The sequence below is a fragment of the Trichechus manatus genome, unplaced genomic scaffold (assembly GCF_000243295.1).
Source record: "Trichechus manatus latirostris isolate Lorelei unplaced genomic scaffold, TriManLat1.0 scaffold00014, whole genome shotgun sequence".
Classification (NCBI taxonomy): domain Eukaryota; kingdom Metazoa; phylum Chordata; class Mammalia; order Sirenia; family Trichechidae; genus Trichechus; species Trichechus manatus.
The window spans coordinates 6,869,705-6,894,532 of record NW_004443950.1 but is presented as its reverse complement, the minus strand read 5'-3'; the positions used below and the strand labels follow the sequence as shown (position 1 = coordinate 6,894,532).

The following is a 24,828-nucleotide window of genomic DNA, read 5'->3' as shown; positions in this document are numbered from 1 at the left end:
AAAAAAAAAAAAAAAGCCTGATAATACCAATTGCTGATGAGGATGCAGAGCAATAACAACTCTCATTCAACCTGGGTGAACTTTGAAAACATGTCGAGTGAAGTAAGTCAATCGGAAAAGGACAAATATTGCATGATCCCACTTATTTGAAATGTCTAGAATAGGCAAATATAGGCAAATGTATAGAGACCAAAGTTTATTACTGGTTATCAGGGGCAGGAGGGAGGAGGGAAAGGGGATGTTGAATTGGCAAATGTTAAATCATATATACTTCTAAAACAATAAATAAAACAAAGTTTCAAGGAGAACTCATTCATTGCTGGTGGGAATTTAAAATGTTAAAGTCACTTTGGAAGATAGTTTGGATTTTTTTTTTTTTGCAAAGATAAACATGATCTTACCATATGATGCAAGGAGCCCTTGTGACACAATGGTTAAGCGCTCGGCTGCTAAACAACATGTTGGTGGTTGAAATCCACCTAGTGCTTCTGAGAAAGAAAGACTTGGTGATCTGGGGTCCTGTAAAGATTACACCCTAGAAAATCCTGTGGGGCAGGTCTACTCTGTTACTTGGGGTAGCTACGAGTCTGAATTGACTTGACGGCACTCAACAACAACATCAGCCATATGATGTAATAATCTTGCTCCTAGATATTGTGTCAATATCGGTTCATTTGGTCAATCCCCACCTCCATGTGTTTCTTGGACTCAAATCATTCTTGTTGCTTGCAAAGATTCACTGGAACCCTGGTGGCACAGCTGTTAAGAGTTTGGCTGCTAACCAAAATGTCAGCAGTTTGAGTCTACCACCTGCTCCTTAGAAACTCTATGGGGCAGTTCTGCTCTGTCCTGTAGGGTTGCTATGAGTCAGAATTGACTCGATGGCAATGGGTTTGTTTGTTTTATAAGATGCAAAAAGTCTGAGACCATTGTAAGGAGAATACTCCTTGGTGCCATGCATCTCAACAAAGTAAAAAATGTATAAATTCATCTTCATCAGTGGCATAAATATGTTATTAAAATTTCAGAGGAGTCCTCAAAAAAAAAGTTGCTTAGTTACTAATCCTAAAATATCACTGGTATTCATTGTATTTAAAGAGCTGCTTTGTTATTTTACTTTAAAAAACAAAAAAAGGGTATAAGCATTTTCATAAGCTTGGTGAAATCTTCAACATCGAAACCCCTCCACGTGTTGTATGATAAGGTCTATCTTATAAAATATATTTCTCAAGGAGAATGCGTGATTGAAAAGTTGAGAAACTTAACTCATATAGCTGAAAGTGGAATAGTCCTGATCTATATTTCCCTTGCTTACCAACCCCCTTCATAATAAATATGACTATTTATATTTTATGTGAATATTTTGTTCTCTGCATCTTTTGTGTTTCTATATCTCATTATGTAATTTTTTAAAATTAATTTCTATTGTCTTTTTCTAGGGTGTCTAATTGTTTGTTAAATGTGCACACACAGACATACACACACACATTTACATCTCTCTTCTCCATAGGTCTAATGTATATCTTTTTGTTTTAGTTCTTTTAACAGCTATGTGTATCTTCTCTTTCACTTCCTATTAACCTATGTGCTTTTTTAGCCATGTATATATCTTGTGATAGAAATATCCTCATGTTTTTCTCATTGTGACGTTACAGGTGGAGAAAATAGGTGAAAAATAGCACTAGCCTCGTAATACAGTCATTCATTACCAATCTACCCAAGAACAATAGCATTTGGGTATAAGAATCAAACAGCAATCTTGAAAGTCCAGTGACTTCAGGAAGCACAATCTCTAAGCCCATGATGCCCAGGTATCAAAGTTAAACAAAAAATGATAATATACACATAGAGACCCTTAGAAACACCCCACTGGCTCTGAGAGTCAAGATTCTGTGAAGAGCATGTGGCATACCAAAAAAAGACTGACAAAGGTGTCCCACATTCATTTTCAGCCACAGCTTCAGAATTTCACAAATGTGTGTTTGGGAGCTGCCCTAACATGCAGTTGACTTAGTTCTCTGGCAGGTGACTGTGGGCAAAGGCTGAACTCTCAGAGCTTTTACCTTCCAGCCCCCTTTAATTCAAGATTTCCGGGAATGGCTATGTTAACAAAATACTCCTAACACTGTGGGCATTGATGTTAATTCACAGAGCTCCAGACACACATATGACTTAAATAACTCAAAGATTTTCCCTTTTGCTTACTGGATCAGTAAATACGTTAAATCCTAAAAGATTAATATTCCTATGAGGGCAAAGAGACAAGAAAGGCGAAAGGAGCATGGGATTGTCTGGGTAGAATTCCATCTTGGTTTCTCGACCTTCCATCTATAACACTAAGTTTTCTTGAGTGTTTTGATTTTCCTTATGATAAGTGCTGATTTACTGATTTGAAAATACTTCTCAGTATTTCAAGTATCAGAAGATTACTTGAATAGAAAGTAGTAGAGTCTTTTTCCTCAGAAGAGCTCATGGAAGGCCTGGATGAAGTGTTGGCCATAAAGGATTTATCTGACAACAGGGAAAACCAAACCCGTTGCCTTTGAGTCGATTCTGACTCATAGCGACCCTATACAACAGAGTAGAACTGCCCCATAGAGTTTTCAAGCAGAGGCTGATGGATTCTAACTGCTGACCTTTTGGTTAGCAGTCGAGCTCTTAACTTCGCCACAGGGCTCTGAGAAAAGGGAAGTGAAGTACAATTTTCAGAGAGGTTAAACAATGTATCTAGAAATAGAAGAACCAAAATGTGAGTGAGAATAAGACATATTTTTGAAGAACAAAAAGAGACACCACCAGGAAATTAAATTGAATTTAAGATAATGCTAATGAGCATGCACAAGTCTACACAAGAGGGAAAAGTAAAAAAGTAATGAAACAGAACTTTAGCTGTTGCAGTGAGTAAGCTTGGAAATCACCGGGTAACTGGTACATAGTTGAATTGACTTGGTAAAGGTTCAGGCTGAGATATATCATTGATGTTCCTCTTCCCATAGATGTAGTTATGATACCCCAATTCTTTAATTTTAATCTTTTGAAACACAAATTTAAATTATGAGACATACTTTAATCAGGGATTTAGGTTTCTAAATTAAACCAAAGGCAGCAAATCCCATTTCTTCAAGAGCAACTCATTTTTCACCTATGGGGGCGGAATTAAGGTCAGAAATTGTGAAATTTCTTTTCAGTGGGTTCACGTTTTGGGCATTTAGGGAATTTGGTGAAAATATATATACGTTAAATGTAGTATTCTATTATACTGATGCCAATAATACAACTTGTAAAATCAAATGACGTTCTTTCATAAATCACATTTTCTTGTGATTTGTACCATCCTTAAGAATTTTTATTGGCTAGTGATTGAGAATTCATCTTCTAGAAATAACTCAAAGATTTTCTGCTTCTTATTCAAAATCTCTAAGTCCATAAACCAATACCTCAAGAAGAAACCACTGAAAACACCTAGTTCATGTTGGTAATGGAACTCCAGAACAGGATTGGGTCTGAGGCTGCTGAACCGACCCTGTATTGAATAGTTTTGGAATTTTAACTCCTTTCAAAACAATGAAAAGCTGGGTTTCTATATAATTTATAATAAACTTCCTTAAGTTCAGGTTTGGACCAAATAACCTTAAAATTAAAGAGATTAGGGATATAAGTTTACCTATGTAAAATCCTAAATATAATAAGAACCTGATGGGGACAAACCAATTGATTAGTTCTATTAGTATATTATTTATTAACTGATTATTAAATATAAACTTAAAATTTAGTGGGCACAGAAGAGCAAGAGTTAAAGCAAGATTTGATGGAAGGGAGCTTCCTCATCACAGAAGATGCTCAAGTAAGCCTTGTTTATATTCCCATCTTTGTACTGTTCACCAAGCTTGTTCTAAGCCACAATGCAGAAATAACTTAATGCCTTTTAGAACTCTTATGCATTTTAGGCTCCTCTCACAGTTACCTGTCACTAACTTTGCTGTTTGGATACCCTAATCCATAGACTATTTAAGGAGACCTTGGGGAACCACCCAAATCCACACATTGAAAATTATTGCTTTACTTTCATCATAAGATACAAGATAAGATTTAGCTATTATAACAACTGTCTACATATCCCTAAGAGAAGTTTAGTTTCTCTATACAGAATAGCAACCACACAATGTCACCCCAGCTTAGAATTTTGGAACCACAGCTGTTACAGGCATTCATATCAGGTAGAGCAGCTGGGTTTCTGTTGAGAGTGTTTATGTCAAGCCTCATGATTTCTCGCCCATGTTTTCCTAAAGAATTTCAATTTTGCTTGTCTCTCTGAATCAAACAAGACGAAAAATATAATCAAATCCATCAAGATATGTTTTCTCCCCTTTCTTACATTGTATTCCTCCTTTAAAAATAGACAAATGCTGCCAAGTCTTTTTAAAATATAGCCAAGAAAGAGAAAGAAAGCCACAACCTCTAAATTATGAGAAAGAAGTGTGTTGGGTTTAAGAGAGTTTGTCAGCACCAACATTCTTTGATTTTCTGAGCTTATGTGAGACGTACTGTTTCCTTAATAATAAAAAATATATAGGAAAATGGAACTCCTTAATTATTCCTTTGGCAGTCTTCTTTATTTGGGGGCTAAAATATATACTGGGCAATGACAAGAAAAGCGAGCTAATCCAAGTAAGCTCTAGTCATAATAATTTGCAATATCACTATTTAGCTACATGCTAAATTAACATGTGGCTTTGCATAGAACAAAAAATTTCCATTCTTGTTAAATGTGGGTTTCCAAAGCTTTCATAGAGTAATATTCTGTTGTGCCATAGAGTCAATTCCCACTCATAGCAGCCCTATAGGACAGAGTAGAACTGTTCCACAGAGTCTCCAAGGAGCAGCTGGTGGATTCGAACTGCTGACCTTTCGGTTAGCAGCAATAGCACGATGTAGCTCTTAACCACTGCACTGAAAGATACTTCTAAAAAAATAGTTTTGAGGGTCATAAAAGTGTCTGAATCTCCAAAAAGGTCATATAATTATGAATTTATCAAATTATGATATATTTATACTTTGAAGACTAGGATGTGAAAAAGGCAGCTTAACTTTCTTTAATTCAATGTTTATCAAATAAATTTGACCTTTTTATTGTACTAAGAGTCACTAGGTTGTGCAAATGGTTAATGCCTTCAGCTGTTAACTGAAAGCTTGGAGGTTTGAGCCCACCCAGTGGCATCTCAGAAGAAAGGCCTGGTGATCTGAAAAAACAGCCATTGAAAACCCTATGGAGTGAAGTTCTACTTTTACAAATATGGGGTTGTCATGAGTTGGAATTGACTAGATAGCAACAGGTTTGTGTTTGTTTGATTGCACTAAATTTAGTTTAAATACAGACTGGAAAATGATGCCAAAGATTTCTTAGATAATATGAAACTATTGTGATATATAGAAGAATAGAAGTAGAAAGTATTATATGATTTCCTGCTTCCATTCATACCTACTTGTCCTGCTGCCTCAACAGTTCAGTCCAAAAGCCATTATAGATATTTCTATCTCTTGGAGAAAAGGAAAAAAAAAAGAATGAACCCTGGGGAACTGCTTTAGAATTGGAGGTACAGAGCTAAACTTAGACAGACGGATAGACAGAGAGAGAGATAAGATGGATAATATAATATCCATGTTTTATATGTGTGTATACATACATATGCACCTTAGCTCTGTCCTGACCACTGAGAAGGTCTCAATGCAGTGTCACCCCAATAGCAATGAACACAACTAGTGCTCAGACTTTGGTTTCTAAAGACCATGCTCTTTGAAATGGAACCAGGTCTCTTTGAATAAATGTCTGATTCCAGGGCTAGACCACAGAAGATACAAAATAAGCTTGGATCATCTTGTTGTGCCAGAAAGTAAGGATATACCAAAAAATTATGGGGGCAGGTCAATAGGATGAATTTGCAGCTTCAAGGCATATCATGGCTAAGTCTGAGACAATATGAGTATCAAAGTGAATAATGATAACCTATTATAACCTAATACGTAAAATAGGAATCTAAGAGTCCAAACTAATATAAATAAATATATAAGTAAATGAATGGAAAGAAGAGAGAGTTTTTCCTTATATAACAATGGCAACTAATAAATGTAGATAGAATGATGGAATTAAGAAAATCATCATTTGGTAGCTGTCACTGTAATAATTGACTCAGTCAAGAAACTTCAATGGGCTAAAAATATTTGGATAGTAGTTTGATGAGGAACATAATATTACATAGGCCCAAAGTTTATGCCCACAAAGTACTTATTAAGTAAAAAGAGAAAAAGAATAACTTTGGAGTGGATAAACATGGCAGTCACCACCTTAATCAAGCCCTCAACATTATCATCACCATAATGGAGTAAATAAAAATCTTGCACAACCTGATACAGTGAGATATTGCCAAAAATGCATATTCTGAATCAAATCCCAAGGAAATGTGAGATGAATCATAATGATGCTCAGTGGCATTAGTCATCAGAGAGATGCAAATCAAAACCACAATGAGATACCATTTCACTCCCACTAGGATGGCTAAGATTAAAAAAAAACAACAACAACAAATGTTGGAGGAGAGGATGTGGGGGGATTGCAACCCTTATCTACTGCTGGTAGAAATGCAAAATGGTACAGCCATTGCAGAAAACAGTGTGGCAGTTCCTCAAAAAACTAAAAATAGAACTACCATATGACCTAGAAATTCCACTCCTAGGTATATACCCAAAAGACTTGAAAGTGGAGACTTAAAAAGAGACTTGTACATCAGTGTTCACTGCAGCACTATTCACAATAGCCAAAAGGGGGACACAACCTAAAATGCCCATCGACAGATGAATGGATAAAGAAAATGTGGTACGTACATACAGTGGAATACTCCTCAGTCAATAGGAGAAAGCCTAGATACATGCTACAGTATGGATGGAGCTTGAATGCATTAGTCTGAGTGGAATAACTCAATCACAAAAGGACAAATGTTGTATGACTTCACTTATATAAAAAGACAAGAAAAGACAAATGTATAGAGAAGAAAGTTTATTAGTGGTTTCTAGGGGCAGGAAGAGGGAGGAAAAAGGGGGTTAATGGTGATAGACAAATAGCATTGATTAAGGATAGGGTTGCACAGACGATCATTGTAACTGCTTTCAGTAAGTTGTACACCTGTAAAAAGTTGAACTGCAAAAGTTGTGTGGTAGATATGTTTATAACAAAGACAAAAGAAAAAAAAGAGTAGCTGCTGAGACTGCTTATGTACAACCAAACACCTTATGGGATTTGGTTCCTTAGTTTGGAGGTTTAGGGTCATAGTTTCATGGCATATCCCAGGTAATTGGCCTAATAACATGTTTAGTGTTTCTCTTCCATCTCCTAGTTTATTGCATAGTGCCTGGGGTCTTAAAAGCTTGCAAGCGGCCATCCAAAGCACAACAATTGGTCTCTACTCACCTGGAGCAACAGAAGAAGAAGGGGAGTCAGGAATAGGAGGAGGATATAGAATATGTGGCTAATTACCTCCATGAACAACTGTCTCCCTTGCCATGAGACCAGAAGAGCTGGATGGTGCCTGGCTACCATTACTGAACATTTTGATCAAAGATCCTATAGAAAAATCCTGATCAAAAGGAGGAAAATTCAGATCAGAATTTCAAATTATCATGGACTCCACACTTCCTGGAGCCATGAAGTTTGGATGAACCCCTGAAACTATTGCCCTAAAATAATCTTTAAACCTTAAACCAAAAATATCCCTTGAAATCTTCTTAAAAAGAAACAATCCATTGCCATCGAGTCGATTCTGACCCATAGTGGCCCTATAGAACAGAATGGAACTGCCCCAAAGGGTTTACAAGGAGCAGCTGGTGGATTCAAACTGCTAACCTTTTGGTTAGCAGCCGTAGCTCTTAACCACCGTGCCATCAGGGCTCCAAAAAACCAAATAATAGTTTAGCTTAACTAGTAAAAAATATCTGTCTTGAGCATTATGCTCTTCTAAGAACTATCTATGTGGGATCAAAGTGACAACAGCAACTTGAAAGATGAGATAGAAACCTTAGGAGGCATTGAATTTATCTTAATGGGAAGGAACAACTCAGAAAACGAGGATGAGAACAGTTGCATAACTCAAAGAATGTAATCAATGTCACTAAATGGTACATGTAAAAACTGTTGAAATGCTATGTTTTGCTGTGTATATTCTCAACAATAACAACAAAATAAATAAATAAAATAAGAAATTATAAAAAAAAATGGTTATCAGCAAGTATAAAAAGTCACAATAGTGAAGGAAAAACTGAAGAACTATTCCAGAATGAAGGAGTCTACCCATTGCTATGTACTCCACTGATATTAGGTCCACAGACATCAGTGGAATGTCTTCAATTATTTCGACTCATAACAACCCTATAGGACAGAGTAGAACTGCCCCCATAGGATTTCCAAGACTGTAAATCTCTGTGGAAGCAGATTCCACATCTTTCTCCCACAGAGCAGCTGGTGGGCTCCAACCTCTGACCTTTCTATTAGCAGCCGAGCTCTTTAACCACTGCGCCACCAAGCCACCTTCAAAGGAGTCTAAAAAGGCATAATGGTTAATACAAGTATAGTCTTAGAGTTGATCCTTTTATTACAAAAGTACATTATTGGAAAAATTGAAGACATTCCATTGATGTCTGTGGAGCTAATAGCAATGGAGTACATAGCAATGTTAGTTTCCTCATTTTTGATGGTTGTATTGTGGTTGCATAAAAAAAATCCATGTGGAGATGAATTACTGAGGTACCTGGTGGTGATGGGGCATCACATCAGCAACTGACCCTCAAACGGTTCAGGAAAATGGATTTGGATCATATTTGCAAATTTTATCTAAATTTAAAACCATTCCCAATTTAAAATAAAGAACACAAAAGAAATAGAGTGTATTTTATATTTTATATGGGCCTCCCTCCAAAAAAAGGACGTAAGCATGCTTACCATAAAAAGACATATTTGAAAAGAAAAGGTATAACATTAATGCTAATAGAAGGTAGAAGAATGAGACTAACTGAATGAAAATGACTTAAACTTAATTTAAAATGCTGACATATTTCTTTTAGACTTCTTATTGTTCAAGAGGAGTCAGTGGGTGCTGCAAACAGTAAACGCACTTGGTTGCTAACAGAAAGGTTGGAGGGTGGAGTCCACCCAGCAGCACCTCGGAAGAAACGCCTAGTGATATATTTCCGGAAAGTTAGCCATTGAAAACTCTATGGAGCATAATTCTACTCTGATACACATGGAGTCACCATAAGTCAGAATTGACTTGACTTGTCAGCGACTAGTTTTGTATTGTTCAAAGAAAGTAAATTCACTTGCCATATTGCGAACTAACCTCCATAAACTATTCAGTGATAAGCCTTTGGGATGTAAAGAGATTTACCTTTCTTAAATACATTTTGCTGAGTCATCCCTTGACCTTCATCTGATATTTTAATTAATATTATTACTCTTATTATTAGATGAAGAGTGCATTCTCCTTTTATATTTACTACCAAGAAACCCAGAGTCAATTCCAGTTACTCTCTTTAGTCTCTATCTTTAATATATTAACAGCACTTCAACCCCAGCCATTCACAGCCTGGCTCAATTTTTGTTATCTGAATTTCTATGAGATGCGTTGTTCTTATGTTTTTAAAGTGATAATATTCCTATCTTGAAAATAGTGTAATCTTTCACCCAACCTTCTCTTTGTCCAACTCCCTACTCAGTTCGTCAATTTAACTTGCAAAGTATGCCGACCTCAAGAGCTCTTCCACCTTGGAAAAAATAACAATTATAAATATGCAACAGAATTATAATACTCATATAAATATAAATCTCTAGAAATATCCTCAAAGATCGGTAGCGCATACTGGTTAAGCCCATGGGAGCCAAAGCCAGATGCCTAGACTTAAATCCTAGCCCTTCCACTTAATATCTGGCTTTGGGTTAGCTATTATTTTCCCAATTTTTCTGATTAAAAATAATGAGGAGTAGGGTGGTTAATATCAGTACCAATGCCATAGGATTGTGGTAGATATTAGAAGTTTAATCCAGCTTCTGGCCTACGGTGTATTTTCAATACATATTGATCATCGCTAGAGGAGCTCTGGGTCTCAGAGAAAACTCCAGTGTCATGTTTTATATAAGCATGAACCCAACAATGCAACAATGCATACCAGCATAAACACTGCTTTGCTTTCTTGTCCTTTTATGCCCATTCTCACAGATACGTCATTTTGAATAAAAAGGGTCCATTCCAATATGTGAATTTATGAACCATACAGCTAATATTTGCCCAGCAATTTTTCATTGACCAAGGCGTTCATATCATACAGGCAATTAGGTGAATCATACTAGCAGAAATAACTTACAAAAGGAAGGTTGGGAAGAAACTAACATTTGTTGGAGAATAACTCTATGCTAGGCCACAGAGTCAGCACTTTAAATATAATCATTGGATTGTCTCAGCCATATTTTAGGGAGGGATTATTTTGTACACTATACAGAGGGATAAGGAGCCCTGGTGTTGCAGTGGTTAAGCACTTGGCTGCTAACCAAAAGGTCAGCGATTCGAACCCACCAACTGCTCTGTGGGAGAAAGATGTGGTGGTTGCTCCTGTAAAGATTTACAGCCTTGGAAACCCTGTGGGGCAGTTCTACTCTGTGTCCTGTAGGGTTGCTATGAGTTGGAATCCACTCAAAGGCAGTGAGTTTTTTGTTTTGTTTTGTTTTTAAATACAGATGGAGAATGTCAGGTTTACATGGGTTATGTCACTTATATAAGTAGAAGGCAGGTATGGATCCAAAGACACTGAGAATCTATTTTGAAGTCAAATAAAGTTTCTTTTACCTGAACCCAGTTTAGATATACAGTCCACATTAAAACACTCCCAACCCCAATATAGATTTATATATATATATTTAACATTTCTGGAACTTAATATATATAGATAAATTTTCATTAAAAACCCAACTTCAACAATGCTAGTTTGGGATCTACGGTTAAAATCAGACAAGCTAGCATGCTACTCTTTATACAATATTGCTATAAAAGTGAATTCTCATCAAGTTCTGAAATTCACAGTAGAATAAAAAAAAAGAGCTGTGTCTCCAGCTTCCAAATAAGATATTTCTAAAATAATGTGGCTGCCATTCGGGCAAATATATATGTGTGTTTTGTCTTGACAGCCTGTCAACTGGCAGACAGTTCTTGAACATCACATTCTTTTCAATTGAACATTGGTAAATTTCCTCAATTAGAATTTTATTTTTCACTTTCTGCACAATGAAATCCCCCAGTCCTTGCCGGCATTCCTCAGGGCGTAGAGGTGCAGGTGCTGGCATTTCTGCAGTATCAAAAGAAGAAAAATGAAAGAAGAAAGTAGGGGAGGGAAGCGACAGGCTGAGAGAGAACAGTGGTAATGGGGAGAGAAAGGAGATAGCAGCTGACCTTCATCCTGATATTCACCTTCGTGAGAAATGAAGGGAATGATTCACACTCGACAATAAAATAGTGCAGCTGCTTCTGCTTCCTTTAACCAGAGAGGCTGGAGTCAAGCAGAAACCAGACCCAATGCATAAAATCGATACATACGGAAAGGACCGAAGCTAAGGTGGGAAATAGATTAATAAAAATAATTTTAAAAACCACAATGGCAACCAAATATTGAAAACTTGTTTACTTTGTGGCATACCCTTATGTTGTATTTCATCATGTAATTCTCAGATAATGAAAGCAAGGTGGAAATTATTACCCTTGCACTGTAGCTAAGGAAAATAAACAATAATTTAACCTCCATGAAACTCAAAGTCACCCAGATAATAAGGGATACAATCAGGATTAAAAATTCCCTTTATCTTACTTCAAAATCCACACTTTCAACTTTAGCACATCACCCGGGGTGTTTCGAAGACATGTCCCACACTAAGCAATGTTTTAAAATACTTATATGTGAGTGTAGATTATTATTATTATTATTTAGTCTCTACTTAGCAAGGAAAAAATTTTCGATAGCGAAAAATATGCACATAGTATATTTACAGACACACAAATACATTGCATTATATAGTCAATAATATCTTGAAAATTGGTTTCTTAGTTGAAAATGACCTTGAAGTTAGCAGAAGTTTTGTTTGTTTTCTCAACATATCTGTGAGGCATATGACTCATGTAGCACAGAAATGGGAGCTTCTGACACATTCCTAGTAAGGAGGTATAGATTTGGCCATTAAGATGTAGAATACAAAGGAATAGGGCAAAAATAACAGTCTTCCTGTTCATTGTTCGTTATCAATTGAGATAAAGTGTGCTGTATGTATTGTGGGTGTCAAAGGTTCTTCAGAATCATTTTATTTTAATTTGAAGGAAAACATGAACTAGGTTAAGACTCCTGCCTTAAGTACATAGACCAAACAAGGAGAAAAGAAAAAGGAAGTGTTTCTCATTTTTTATTTGTATGTAAGAATCTAGAAGAAATACAAACATGGAGGTGTTTTTGTTTGCTTGCTTTTTTTGGTGGTAGTGTTGTTAGAGAGATAACTTCCTGCTACCATGTCATAAAAGTTTTCCAGAAAAAAAAAGTTCCATCTCACTAGCCATAGAGAAATGATTGGGATTTGATAAGAAGGGAAAGAAAGAAAAATAGAATTCCTTGCACAAGAGATAGGATGGAGTCCTGCCAGGAGAAATACATAGGGAAAATACGAAGACCTGAAATCACTTCTGATTTGCTGCTGCAGTGAATGTATCTACCAAAGTTATAATACAGGTAAAAAAGATCAAATGAAGCCAGGCTATAGAAAATCCTCTGCCAATGAAGCTTGGGAATCGTTCTATGGAAAATGAATACCCGTAGAATATATAGAAATATTTTTTCAGGCATAAATGCATATATTATTTAGGACACAAGAAGATTAGAATTTAGCATACTATTTGGAAGGTTACTGAGATAACCCATTGGGAGACATTAAGATGTGATCTACCAAATCAAACCAAACCCACTGCTGTCGAGTTGATTCTGACTCATAGCAACCTTATAGGACAGAGTAGAACTGTCCTGTAGGGTTTCCAAGGAGTGCCTGGTGGATTCAAACTGACACCATCTGGTTAGCAGCGATAGCTCTTAGCCACTATGCCACCGGGGTTTCCAAGATCTTACTTAGGAGGGTGTTAATAAGAATGAGATAATATGATATATTAAGATGCATTGCAGAGTCAGGAGTAAACTGGAATTAGTGATTAAATGGGCAAAATGCTGCTGAGGCTTTAAAAGGGAAAAATAATGAGTTCTCTTATGTCTCAAACATGCGATTTTAGATTATATTGGGATCATTTTTAAAAACATAGAAGTCAGAAAGAAAAAATTCATAAGGAAAAATAATGAATTTGATTTTTAGTGTTGCATTTCAGCTGTCTTTGGGAGTTTCAGGTGAAAATTTTTACGAAGCATTTGGAAATATGGGTTAACAGCTCAATCAGGCAGATAAAATGGGGACTATGATTTTAAAGTCATCTTAATTAACTAAACGGCTGAAAACATGAGGTGACCAAGGGAGATGATGGAGAGAAGGTGAGAGAAAGGACGGGAAGGGAAACAAGTGAAGAATAACCAGGAGAAGGAAAAGGAAGAAGGAAAGAAAGAAAAGGAGGAGGAAGGGAAAGAAACGGGAACTCCAAAGAAGAAAATCTTAAGAAGTAAAGAATGAAATAAAGAAAGTCAATCCAACATAGAAAAAAGCACATCAGCTAGGGGAGGAGGACCCGGGATAACAGAAATAAAAGAAAAATCAAGAAGAAGAATTGACTTGTACAATAAGGCACCTATTCTATCAAAAATGTTTCTTTATTGGAAAGTTATATCCAAATTAATTCTCAACAGTAATGTTATAAACACACACACACACACACAGAGGTATCACACTGGGTTGCTAAAATAAATAAAAATGTAAGACCACATTGGGAAGGGAAGGACAGCCTGCACTGAACCTGATAGTGGGTACGAAATTTAGCCTTGAAAACCACAATCAATAGTTCACTCGTGTTTGTAACTACAGTAAATGTTGTTGGGGGTACTATACATCCAGATATTTATTTCTGGTCTTCATATTTGTAAATATTTGCAATTTTTCTGAGCAGTTTGATTTTATACTATGGAGCCTGTAAATAGGGTTCTTGATCAGGTTTTCCTCTGGCACCTAATTTACTGCCTGCCTTTGGGGGCTTGGCACAATTAATGCACAAATCTGTATTTATTTACCTCATTCTGGTCTGCAATGTATATCTCTGCACGTGTTTTTGTCTTTGTCTTATGTTCTTTGCCTTTTACTTTATGTGGCCTTGATGCATAGGATGTATCCTATAAACCAAACCAAACCAAATCCGTTGCCAACAAGTTGATTCTAACTCACAGCAACCCCATAGGACAGAGCAGAACTGCCCCATAGGGTTTCCAAGGAGCAGCTGGTGGATTCGAACTGCCAACTTTTGGTTAGCAGCCAAGTTCTTAACCACTTAGCCACCAGGGTTCCATGTATCCCTATAGATTATCTTAAATGCAGTCTGAAACAAAATAGGGTATACATTACTTAAACGTAAATAACGTTCGAGATCCTATATTTTGAGTTTGGGATCTCGCTTACTATATTTAGCAGACAAGGAAGAGCTCTAAAATCCTTCCTGTTATAAAAGTCTGGGGTCATTTATCAAGGTCAAGGTATGGGGGTAGATAAAAAAGTCTAAGATGGAAAACAGTACCTGCATATATGTACATATATATACATATATATCATATTGTGGAATACAAACTTGCTCTGTAAAGTATAATAGATGCTTCAATGACTCAAAAGAATTCATATTTTTAACGAAGTATAATGGATGTTCCACTGGTTCACAAGAAAAACATACATATATATACAAGTCAGTCAATAGTGATAGCAGTGCTCCTATAAAAAGGTTCAGTTAAGGTAAGATGGATACAAAACAGATGTCTCTTTGGCAACTATGATTGCCTAATCCACTCTAGACACAAAGCAATATCTGGCTGTCTATAGACCTAGACTTTTCTTGTTTCCTCTATGTGCTGTATCTGTATGTGAATATACACAAACAAATAATTAAACATCAAACAAATTATCAGTAGGATTAGCCTGGCATGTAGGAACAAATCTTGATAAATCCTCCTCAGTAACAATACTCAAACTACAAGGCTACAGGAGGAATACAAATTCAGCCTATTGAAGTATTGTTGTGTAAGGAGAACTATTTTAATAAAGCTGCTCCATCAGTTCCTATTAGTAGGAGACTAAAGCTATTGAGCTGTGGAACTTAGGCCAAAAAAGAGGATTTGGAAATGCAAATGAGAGATAAGACGGTAATAAATGTCTTTTATTCAGCAACACTCCATCCTTGATGCTAGGAGCTATTTTAATGACGACTCTTAAGAATTTCGTGAAAATGGATGCATACGTACCCAAAATGGACATCTCTGGCACGGTAGCATGATAGGGTCCGTTAAGAAATTCCGGTGCATTGTCGTTGATGTCTTGAACTTTAATAATAAATTCAGAAGGAGGCTCAAGTGGTTTGTCTGTCTCCCAGTCCACTGCCTGGGCTGTGAGGGTGTACTCAGCCTTTTCCTCTCGGTCAAGTCTTTTTATAGCATGAATATCTCCTGTTACATCATTTATTTGAAAGATTGTCCCAGCTCCATCGCCTGATAGGATATACTTGATTTTTTTGCTCCCAGGATCCAAGTCTGTGTGTAGCTAAAATGAAAAGTGGCATTAGTTAGTGAAGGGGCGATCTGCAAATTATTTGTTTTTAGCCATCTCCTCTTTGAATATCAACTGGTTTCTTTTTACATTAACTGTAACGTCATCAATACCGGCTAACCCAAATCAAAAACTCATTGCCATCGAGTCGATTCCAAACTCATAGTGACCCTATAGGACAGAGTAGAACTGCCCCATAGAATTTCCAAGGAGCAGCTGGTGGATTTGAACTGCCAACTTTTGGTTAGCAGTCATAGTTCCTGTTAACAGTAGCTGTAAAAAGAGTCTATGCAGCTGTATGCATATCCATCATTATAATTTGATAAAATATAATGAAATGCATCTAAATAAGTTAGAACACTTTAAAAATACTCTGACCTCTTTAGTATAAACTGACATGTTTTTAGAGCGCAAAGGAAGTCAAGGAGAAAAATACACACACACAAATATATATTTATTCTTTTCAATTTATGGATAAATGTATTGAAATTATTATTACTAACTACGTTTTATGGATCATTATTTTTGTGCCAAAAATTATGTGAATCACTTCTCATGTGATAATTACCTTCGTTTTTAAAAAAATTCAGCGAGTTAAAATATATGACATATGACATATAAAGATACTGAAGTTGGACAAGGCACATAATAAGCTCTCCAACACTCACATTTGATGGAATCAAGTGTGGTGGGCCCAGAATTCAATTCAGATCTGCCTATTAAATTTATATAAACAAAAACAATTCTAATAATCTAAACAAGTGAAATTCTTACGTTTGTGTAGAGTTTTTGTTTTCTTTGACTCTTACTACAATTCTTCTAGTCCAGGAAAATTATTCCCATTTTACAGAGAAGAACACTGAGACCAGAAAATGTGAGCACATTTTCCGGAAATGGAATCCACCTGAAAAGTGACAACTTCGCAACAGGAATCCAGATCCATTTCAGGTCATGGCAACAAATATTTACAGAGCACCTACTCTGCCTGAAACTTTTTGGTAGGTACTGGGGAAAACAGATGCCAACTTCGAAGTTCTCACAGTTGGCTCTCCTGAGGGAAAACAGACTGTTCTGATATATGGTGATTTTCCTTTATACTAATGTTTAAAATTAAAATAATCAGTACAATTAAACAGGATATATACTTTTTAGTTTTCATTTTTTAAAGAAAAAAACCAAACCAAACCCATTGCTGTCAAGTCGATTTCAACTCCTATCAACCCTATAGGACAGAGTAGAACTGCCCCATAGCATTTCCTAGGAGGGGCTGGTGGATTCCAACTGCTGACCTTTTGTTTAGCAGCTGAGCTCTTAACCACTGGATCAGCAGGGCTCCTTTAAAAGAAAAGTCCATTGAAGTATAGGTACAAAACACTGCTTAAGTGTGCGCATTTCCAGTTTAGCTCAGTTGCTTAAATACCAATACTGTTCCAGTTATTGCACCATGAAATTTCAAATACCTCTTCCTTTAAAAAAAAAACAAAAAATGAGGAACTATCTTGTGGAAAGAAAACAAACAAACAAACAAAAAGCCCGTTGGGGTTGCGTCGATTCCAACTCATAGCAATGAGCTAGGTCAGTAGAAATTCAAAATACATTGTATTCTCTTGGGATCCCTTTTATTCAGAATAAGCTCTTTCCCTTTCTTCATCAATTTAATTGTATTTAGCGCTTCAATAAATGAAAAGAAAGGATTATAAAAAAGACATAGAATAGTAACAAAGAATCAAAATGCATCTACATCTCCTACTTTACTTTTGAATATTTAAAAAAGTTAAAGCACACGATTACATCAAATATTTATTGAATCTCAAAATGTATCCCTTTTATTTATTGTATTAAATTTATTAACAAGAACAAATATTGAAATGCCACTTAATCTTAATGAATGTAGGATTATAATTCATTAATATGATATTAACCCTAATTTATGATCATTTTAATTTATGTGCATTTTAACATTTCTATTAACATTTTTATTAAAAAAAGAAAATTTGAATAATATATCATTTATGAAGAGTTCCATTCATGTACCAGGCATTCCTGAGCCATAGAAAGTACTGATATGTGGGGCTTATCCAAATCATTTTTGCTAATTAAAAAATAAGCCATTCAAATTGATTTTATTCTTATTTATGGAAGAACTTACTTCTCTCATATTTTTCTTAAATTTTACAAAAGCCTCTGTTTTTTCTGATTAGCAAAGTACATTATAATCTTAACTGGGATCTTGATGGACACTTGTTTTTAAAAATACTTGAAGGAGAAGAAGAACAAAGTATAGGTTTTGAAATAGTAAAAAGCAAAGCTAAAAGTCAGGTCTTTCTAATTATGTGAATTGGGGAAATTAAACATTTATTTGAACCTCAATTACTTTGCCTATAATATGGGGATAAAATATCTGTGCTGCAGGGTTGATTTTAAAATAATTGAAAGATATTAAAAAAGGAAGTGGCCATACTAAGTGCACAATAACTAAAAATATTTTAATTCATATCATATTCCACCATATCTATCCATTTGAAAACGTGATAATCCCAGTTTCAATCTAAGTGAAAACAAGTTTCCAAGGCTCCATTCAAAGATAGCTTTTACACATGTTGTTATCTTTGTTATCTGCTGTCAAGGGGGCCTCTGACTCATGGTGACACATTGCACAATGGGAGGAAATGCTGCCTGGTCCTGCACCATCCCCACAATCAGTTGCATTGTGATCTATAGGGTTTTCATTGGCTGATCTTCAGAAATAGATTGCCAGGCCTTTCCTCCTAGGGCATGTAAGTCTGGAAGCTCCGCTAAAACTTGTTCAGCATCATAGGGACACGCAAGCCTCTAGTGACGGATGTGTGGCAGCTATGCATGAGCTACACTGGCCAGGAATGGAACCCAAGTCTTCTGAATGGAAGGTGAGAATTCTATGACTGAACCACCACTGTCCCCTCTTTTTTACACATATAGCTCTCTGAAAAAGTGAAGACAACTTAGTAAACACTATATGCCCTTACCATTTTTCTAGAAATTCATTTTAGTCAACCCTGTTAAAGTCCAGACCCCTGGGCCACATGTCAATGACAATATTGAAACACAGATTGTTGCATTTCTACTGACATTATTTCATCCTATTAATTACATACCACACATTCACAGACACACACACTTCCACATGGCTGTGCTGGTAAGCAACCTGACATTATAAAGAGAAGACATGTGGTTGTATAAGAATGCAAATTTAAAAATAGTAAATGAATCTCCAGGTTTGGACCCCAGGAGGGTTCTGGGTACATAGCTACCAGCTGCTGCTTTCTCTATTGGTCTTCACATAAGCCTACCAGAACCTGCTTATTTAATTGCAACAACACTGCCCCTGTCAATTTATCCCACACAGGGCCTCTGTGTGGGATTATGGAGCTGAAGATGCTCTCCCAATGCACCGGATGGTCACACTTTGGGCATCCTCTGAATGTATGATGACCATCTCTCCCAAGGGCTGCTTCTGCATGCTAATTAAATCAGCAAAAGGGCCACATGCAAACTGGCCTGGGGTGGTAAGACTCCTTGGCCTGGCTGAGGTTCAAAAAAACCTCATCCCTTCATTTAATAAACAACACATGCAGAGCAACACATGCCCTTCGGTGCACTGTGCCAGGTGCTGAAGATCAAGTAGTGAACAATACAGACATGGTCTCTACCTTCAAGGAACCAGAGTTTAGTGGGAGATATACACAAGTAGGAAACCCTGGTGGTGCAGTGGTTAAGAGCTACAGCTGCTAACCAAAAGGTCTAGCAGTTTGAATCTACCAGGCACTCCTTGGAAACCCTAAAGGGCAGTTCTACTCTGTCCTATAGGGTACTATTAGTCGGAATCGACTGGATGGCAGTGGGTTTTTTTTGTTTTTTTGGTTATACACAAATAAAAAAATCAGGGGAAGTATAGTTATTGTTATGTTATTAGTATTATGTTTATTGGCTACCTACTTTCTGGAGCCCTAGTGGTGAAGGAGTTAAGAACTGATGCTGCTAATCAAAAGGTCGGCAGTTCAAATCCACCAGCCACGCCTTGGAAACCCTATGGGGCAGTTCTACTCTGTCCTATAGGGTTGCTATGAGTCGGAATTGACTCGACGGCACACATCAACCACAACCTACTTTCTGGTGAACACTTAATGTATATACATCTAATGTAATTCTTACAACAAGCTAGGGACCATTTCTCCATTCTACCAATGAGAAGATTGAGAGTCACAGATGTTTAGAGAATTTGTCCAGAGAATGACAGAAGTCAGGACTGCAAATTAATTCAGGCTCATAAGTAGGTTGCTAGGACAGCGAAGGGGCAGCTAAAAGAAAGAGCAAGAGGGGCATAAGAATTCTTTGCATGTTTTTGAACTCCTCCCCACAAAGACCAGGAGTTAGACTTAAAATATGCTTATTTTTGATTTGTAGTTCAGCCTTCTTGTGCACTACAGAACATCTCACAAAGGAGGTTAACCAAACATGGAACGGCCCATTTCAATAAACAGTGAAGTTACATCATTGAATTCAAAGCAGAACTAGACAATCACTTGGTCTCGATGCTTTAGAGCCAAATCAAGCATCGAAAGGTGGTGGTACATTGGATGGGAGGAAGGAGGGTATCGTGCTGGTCTATATAACTTTTAAGATGCCTTTATATGCTGACATGGTATGTTACTATCATAAATCAAAATTGAGTACAAATATAGTTACCTTTTATCCAGTTACTCCATCCTTAACAAGTTGTAGAAAGAAACTGTATCATAAAACTAAAACTGTGTAATTGGCATAAAAAATCCCAAAATTTTAATAAGATCATGTTGGAAATATACAACTACTCTTGTGATCACATACTTTAAGGAAGCAATTATGCAATGAAATAATGACAGTTCTCATAGTCATTATCACGTAAATCAAGCTATTCTTAAATTTGTCCTAAGGGGTGAAAGGCTGAAGAACAATCCCTGATTAAATGAACGTAATATGCATCCTACACTGGCAATCATTTCTGCTTTGCAGGAAAAAAAAAAAAAAAAAAAACTTTCTAGTGTTTTACAGCAAGCAAATGTGTATAATCCTGAGATATATATATAGATATATATATATGAAATTTGTTTATTGCATTCTGTATAATCTGCTGGTGAGAGTATCAAAAAGCATGACCTGGCCATGGTGACTGGTGCTCAGAGAAATACAATATTACGAGCAAGGCCAAGTGAACTGCTGTTTTTGGCTGCAGGGACCTGAAAATGCAGTCAGGAAAAGGAATGCATTGTTTGCATTGTTGAGCTTCTCTTTTGAATGGTAAGTTACACAGGGGCAGGGCATCTATGTATATTATTCATCACTGTATTTCCAAGGGCAAGCATGGAAATTGGCACATAGTAAATACTCATTAAAGTCTAATATATGCTCGTCTGCATAGGACCTCTCTTAATGCCCTACACCTTGTAAGTGATTTTACATTTTCTTTTACTTGGACACGCATTGAGCATCTTTTTCTAGTCAATAATGTACTGAGTCCTTTTACTTGCCTTTCTGAGACATATGCGGTGCCGCTATAAGTCAGAATCAACTTGATGGCAACGGTTTTTTTTTTTTAAATATTTGGCTAAAAATTTACTTTTATTCCCTCTCCTACAGCACACTACCATGAATTAGCAATGAACAAACTGTATTCTTTATCTTTACTGTATTTTTTATTAAGTAAGATTCAGGAAAGGTATTAAGGTTATTTCCAATGGGTGGGAAAAGAAAGTTCATTGGGAAATATTCTTCCAAAGAGTTAAATTTTAATTTTTTTATGTATTGTACATAATATTTCAGTCTCTTTCAGTTCTCAGCTATGATCATCCTGAAAGTCTTTCTTCCATTTGTTTGGACTCCGCTTCTTGCCCATCTTTGGACATAACAATAATGATAATTCACATTCATGGGGAGCAGACTACGGCTCCAGCACTGTAATAATAAGCACTGTAGTCACATTATTTCATTTAGTACTCACAGCAACTTCATGAACTCACTACGACAATTATTCTCATTTCATGGACGAAGAGCTCAAGCTCTGGAAATACATTCACTTTCTCAAGCCCACACAGTTAATAAATGATAGAACCAGGTGTAATCCAGTGAGTCAGATTACAGAGCATATATGTTTAATCATAATTCTATAAGGGGCTCTCATCAAAGAATAATTAGTTAGTCTAGAGACCTCCTATTTCTCTAGCTGAGGAAGAGACAAAACAGAGAAGGCTTTCTAATTTGTCCATTAATGGAAATGGAGATTTAATATATACCTATAGAAGCCATGTGTATAAAGCTACATGGTCCAGGCATAATCTGTGAACCAATGTATCCTGCAAAAGTTTGAAATAGAATGGAAACAGAAAGACAGCATTCTCAGCTAATAGGAATGCAAAGGGAGAATACTGACAAAAAGAGGCAGGCAGTCTGTTTCCCAAGAGACTTCCCAAGCCAACATTCCTGACCTTGGAGAATTTGCTACCATTTTCAGTCTGGACCACAACTTTACAAGATGGGAAACATGATGTGTCAGCCCTATAGCAAATCCAGTGCTCTTCGCCAGACTCCAGTAAAGAAAATTCACAAGTCTCATTTTTCTTAAGAAAAGACAATGTATTGATGAAAAATAGAATTTCCACAAGTCAAAAAAATATATTACGATAAGTAAAATATCTGTTTATATAAAGACCTACATACCAAGCAAGATCAAATCATCTTTGTTAATAGGATTCAGAGAAAGGGAGTTGGATGGATTAATTCTGTAATGATGCCAGGGAAAAACAGCTTAAGTATGTCCATTTTACAAGAACAGTCTTTAAAATGCTCGAGGAATGCTCAAATTCTATATTTCCAAATTTTCCCTGTCACTTTAAGTACTCGGGTGGTCATTCCAATATTTAACCAAGTGATCATAGGAAAAATAAATAAATAAAAAATCATGACTACACACTGCTGGACCCATCTTTTCTTATGTACACTGATAAAAGCCTGGATAATATATAAGTCTTAAAGGCCTAGAAGACAATCTGTTTCTCTAAAGCAACTAAAGATTTATAGAGTAATAACCTGTAATTCTTTGTATTGTATTGGGCAAATCTGTTGCAAAAGACCTTGTTACAGTGTTAAAAAGCAAAGATGTAACTTTGAGGACTCAGGTGCGCCTTACCGAAGCCATGGTATTTTTAATCTCCTAATATGCGTGTGAAATCTGGACAATGAATAAGGAAAACTGAAGAAGAATTGATGCCTTTGAATTATGATGCTGGTGAAGAATCTTTAACATACCATGGACTGCCAGAAGAATGAGCAAATCTGGCTTGGAAGAAGTACAGCCAGAATGCTCCTTGGAAGCAAGGATGGTAAGATTTCGTCTCACATACTTTGGACTTTTTATCAGGAGGGACCAGTCTCTGGAGAAGAACATCATGCTTGCTAAAGTAGAGGGTCAGCAAAAAAGAGGAAGACCCTCAATGAGACGGATTGACACAGTGGGTGCAACAATGGGCTCAAACATAGCAATGATTGCGAGGATGGCGCAGGACCTGGCAGTGTTTCCTTCTGTTGTATGTAGGGTTGCTATGAGTCAGAACTGACTCAACGGCACCTAACAGCAACAACCTGGTAAGAAATAGAGCTAGACTGGAACAAAATGTAAGACATTGAGAATTTATTTTTATATTTTAATCATTATAAAAACCCTAAGAGGTAGAAACTGTTATTAAAACATTTTACAAATAAGGAATCTGAGGCTAAGTAACTAAGATAGTAAAATGAAAATGTATATGGAGGAGAATTTTTGTGGAGTTTTAACTTAAAAATTATTACAATGATGGCTTTTAGCAAACTAGAAATAAGACTAGAAATAAGGAGCCCTGGTGGTGCAAACAGTTAAGCACTCAGCTGCTAACCAAAAGGTTGGCAGTTTGAACCCAGCCAGTGGCTCCCTGGTCTGGCAATCTGCTTCCTTAAAGATTACAGCCTAGGAACCCTATGGGATAGTTCTATTCTGTCACATTGGGTCATTATAAGTCGAAAAGGACTTGACAGCACCTAACAGGAAGTAACAACAGAAATAAGACTGCCTTCTAAGAAACAATCAATAACATATACCAAGTCGGAATTTAACATACAACACTGATTTGTAATAAACATTAGCATGAAAAATTCTGAGTTAAATGATCAGTGTACAAATCTGGGCTTACTCAATTTTGGCAAGTAATTTAATCAGATAGCTGATACTCACACTTAATAAGTAATGATAATAAATATCACTGGACATTTTTATTTATTTTTTATTACTGAATAACTGGAAGCCTAGAAATTGGAACTTTATCAATGTGTGTGGGGTGAGTGAATAGATGTCTGAGTGGGCAGGAGTGTTGACAAAGAGTGTGGATGAACCAATTACTGGATAGAGATTTAAGTGAGTGGATCAATGTGGATGGATGACTGGATGGATAACTTGGTTGATAAGAGAATTAGGAGGAGGAGAATGGGTGGATACCAGATTTTATTCGAGAATGCATGGATGGAGAAAAGAGAAGAATAGATGGTTGACTGAATAAGATTCTAAGGCATCCTCTCATTTAAGGTCCACTGCACACTAAATACTGTGAGTCAATGGGTGAGTGAACAGATGGATGTACTGGTGAGTGGGTAGGCTAGAAAGACCACACAGTTTTTCACTAAAAGATCAATTTTGGGAAACATAACAAGTTATTCTGGCTCAGAGCACTACTCCCCAACTTACACTAAAGTAGACATAGCCCTTGGCAATCCTGCTATACATTATGAGAGATCCTTATATGATGATCTTTTGTGCACAGTTAATTTCAGTAAAACAACCTCTCTTTATACACTTCCTCAAAACATCTACAAACAGAAAGAGCAAGGAAAAAAAAATCAATGACATGGAAACTGAATAATACCCTGCTTACACATCAGTGGGTAATAGAAGAAATCAGAGATGGAATCAAAAAATTCCTAGAATC

At 36.4% G+C, this 24,828-nt stretch overlaps 1 protein-coding gene across 2 annotated transcripts in view; it reads right to left on the bottom strand.

Annotated features, from left to right (window-relative positions):
• CDH8 (cadherin 8) overlaps positions 1-24,828 on the bottom strand; it is a 392,145-nt gene that overhangs the window by 223,978 nt on the left and 143,339 nt on the right. For both annotated transcript variants that reach the window (XM_004371523.1, XM_023726856.1), the window contains one exon: positions 15,502-15,796. In XM_004371523.1, the coding sequence (XP_004371580.1) occupies positions 15,502-15,796 (295 nt within the window). The remainder of the gene's footprint in view (positions 1-15,501; positions 15,797-24,828) is intronic.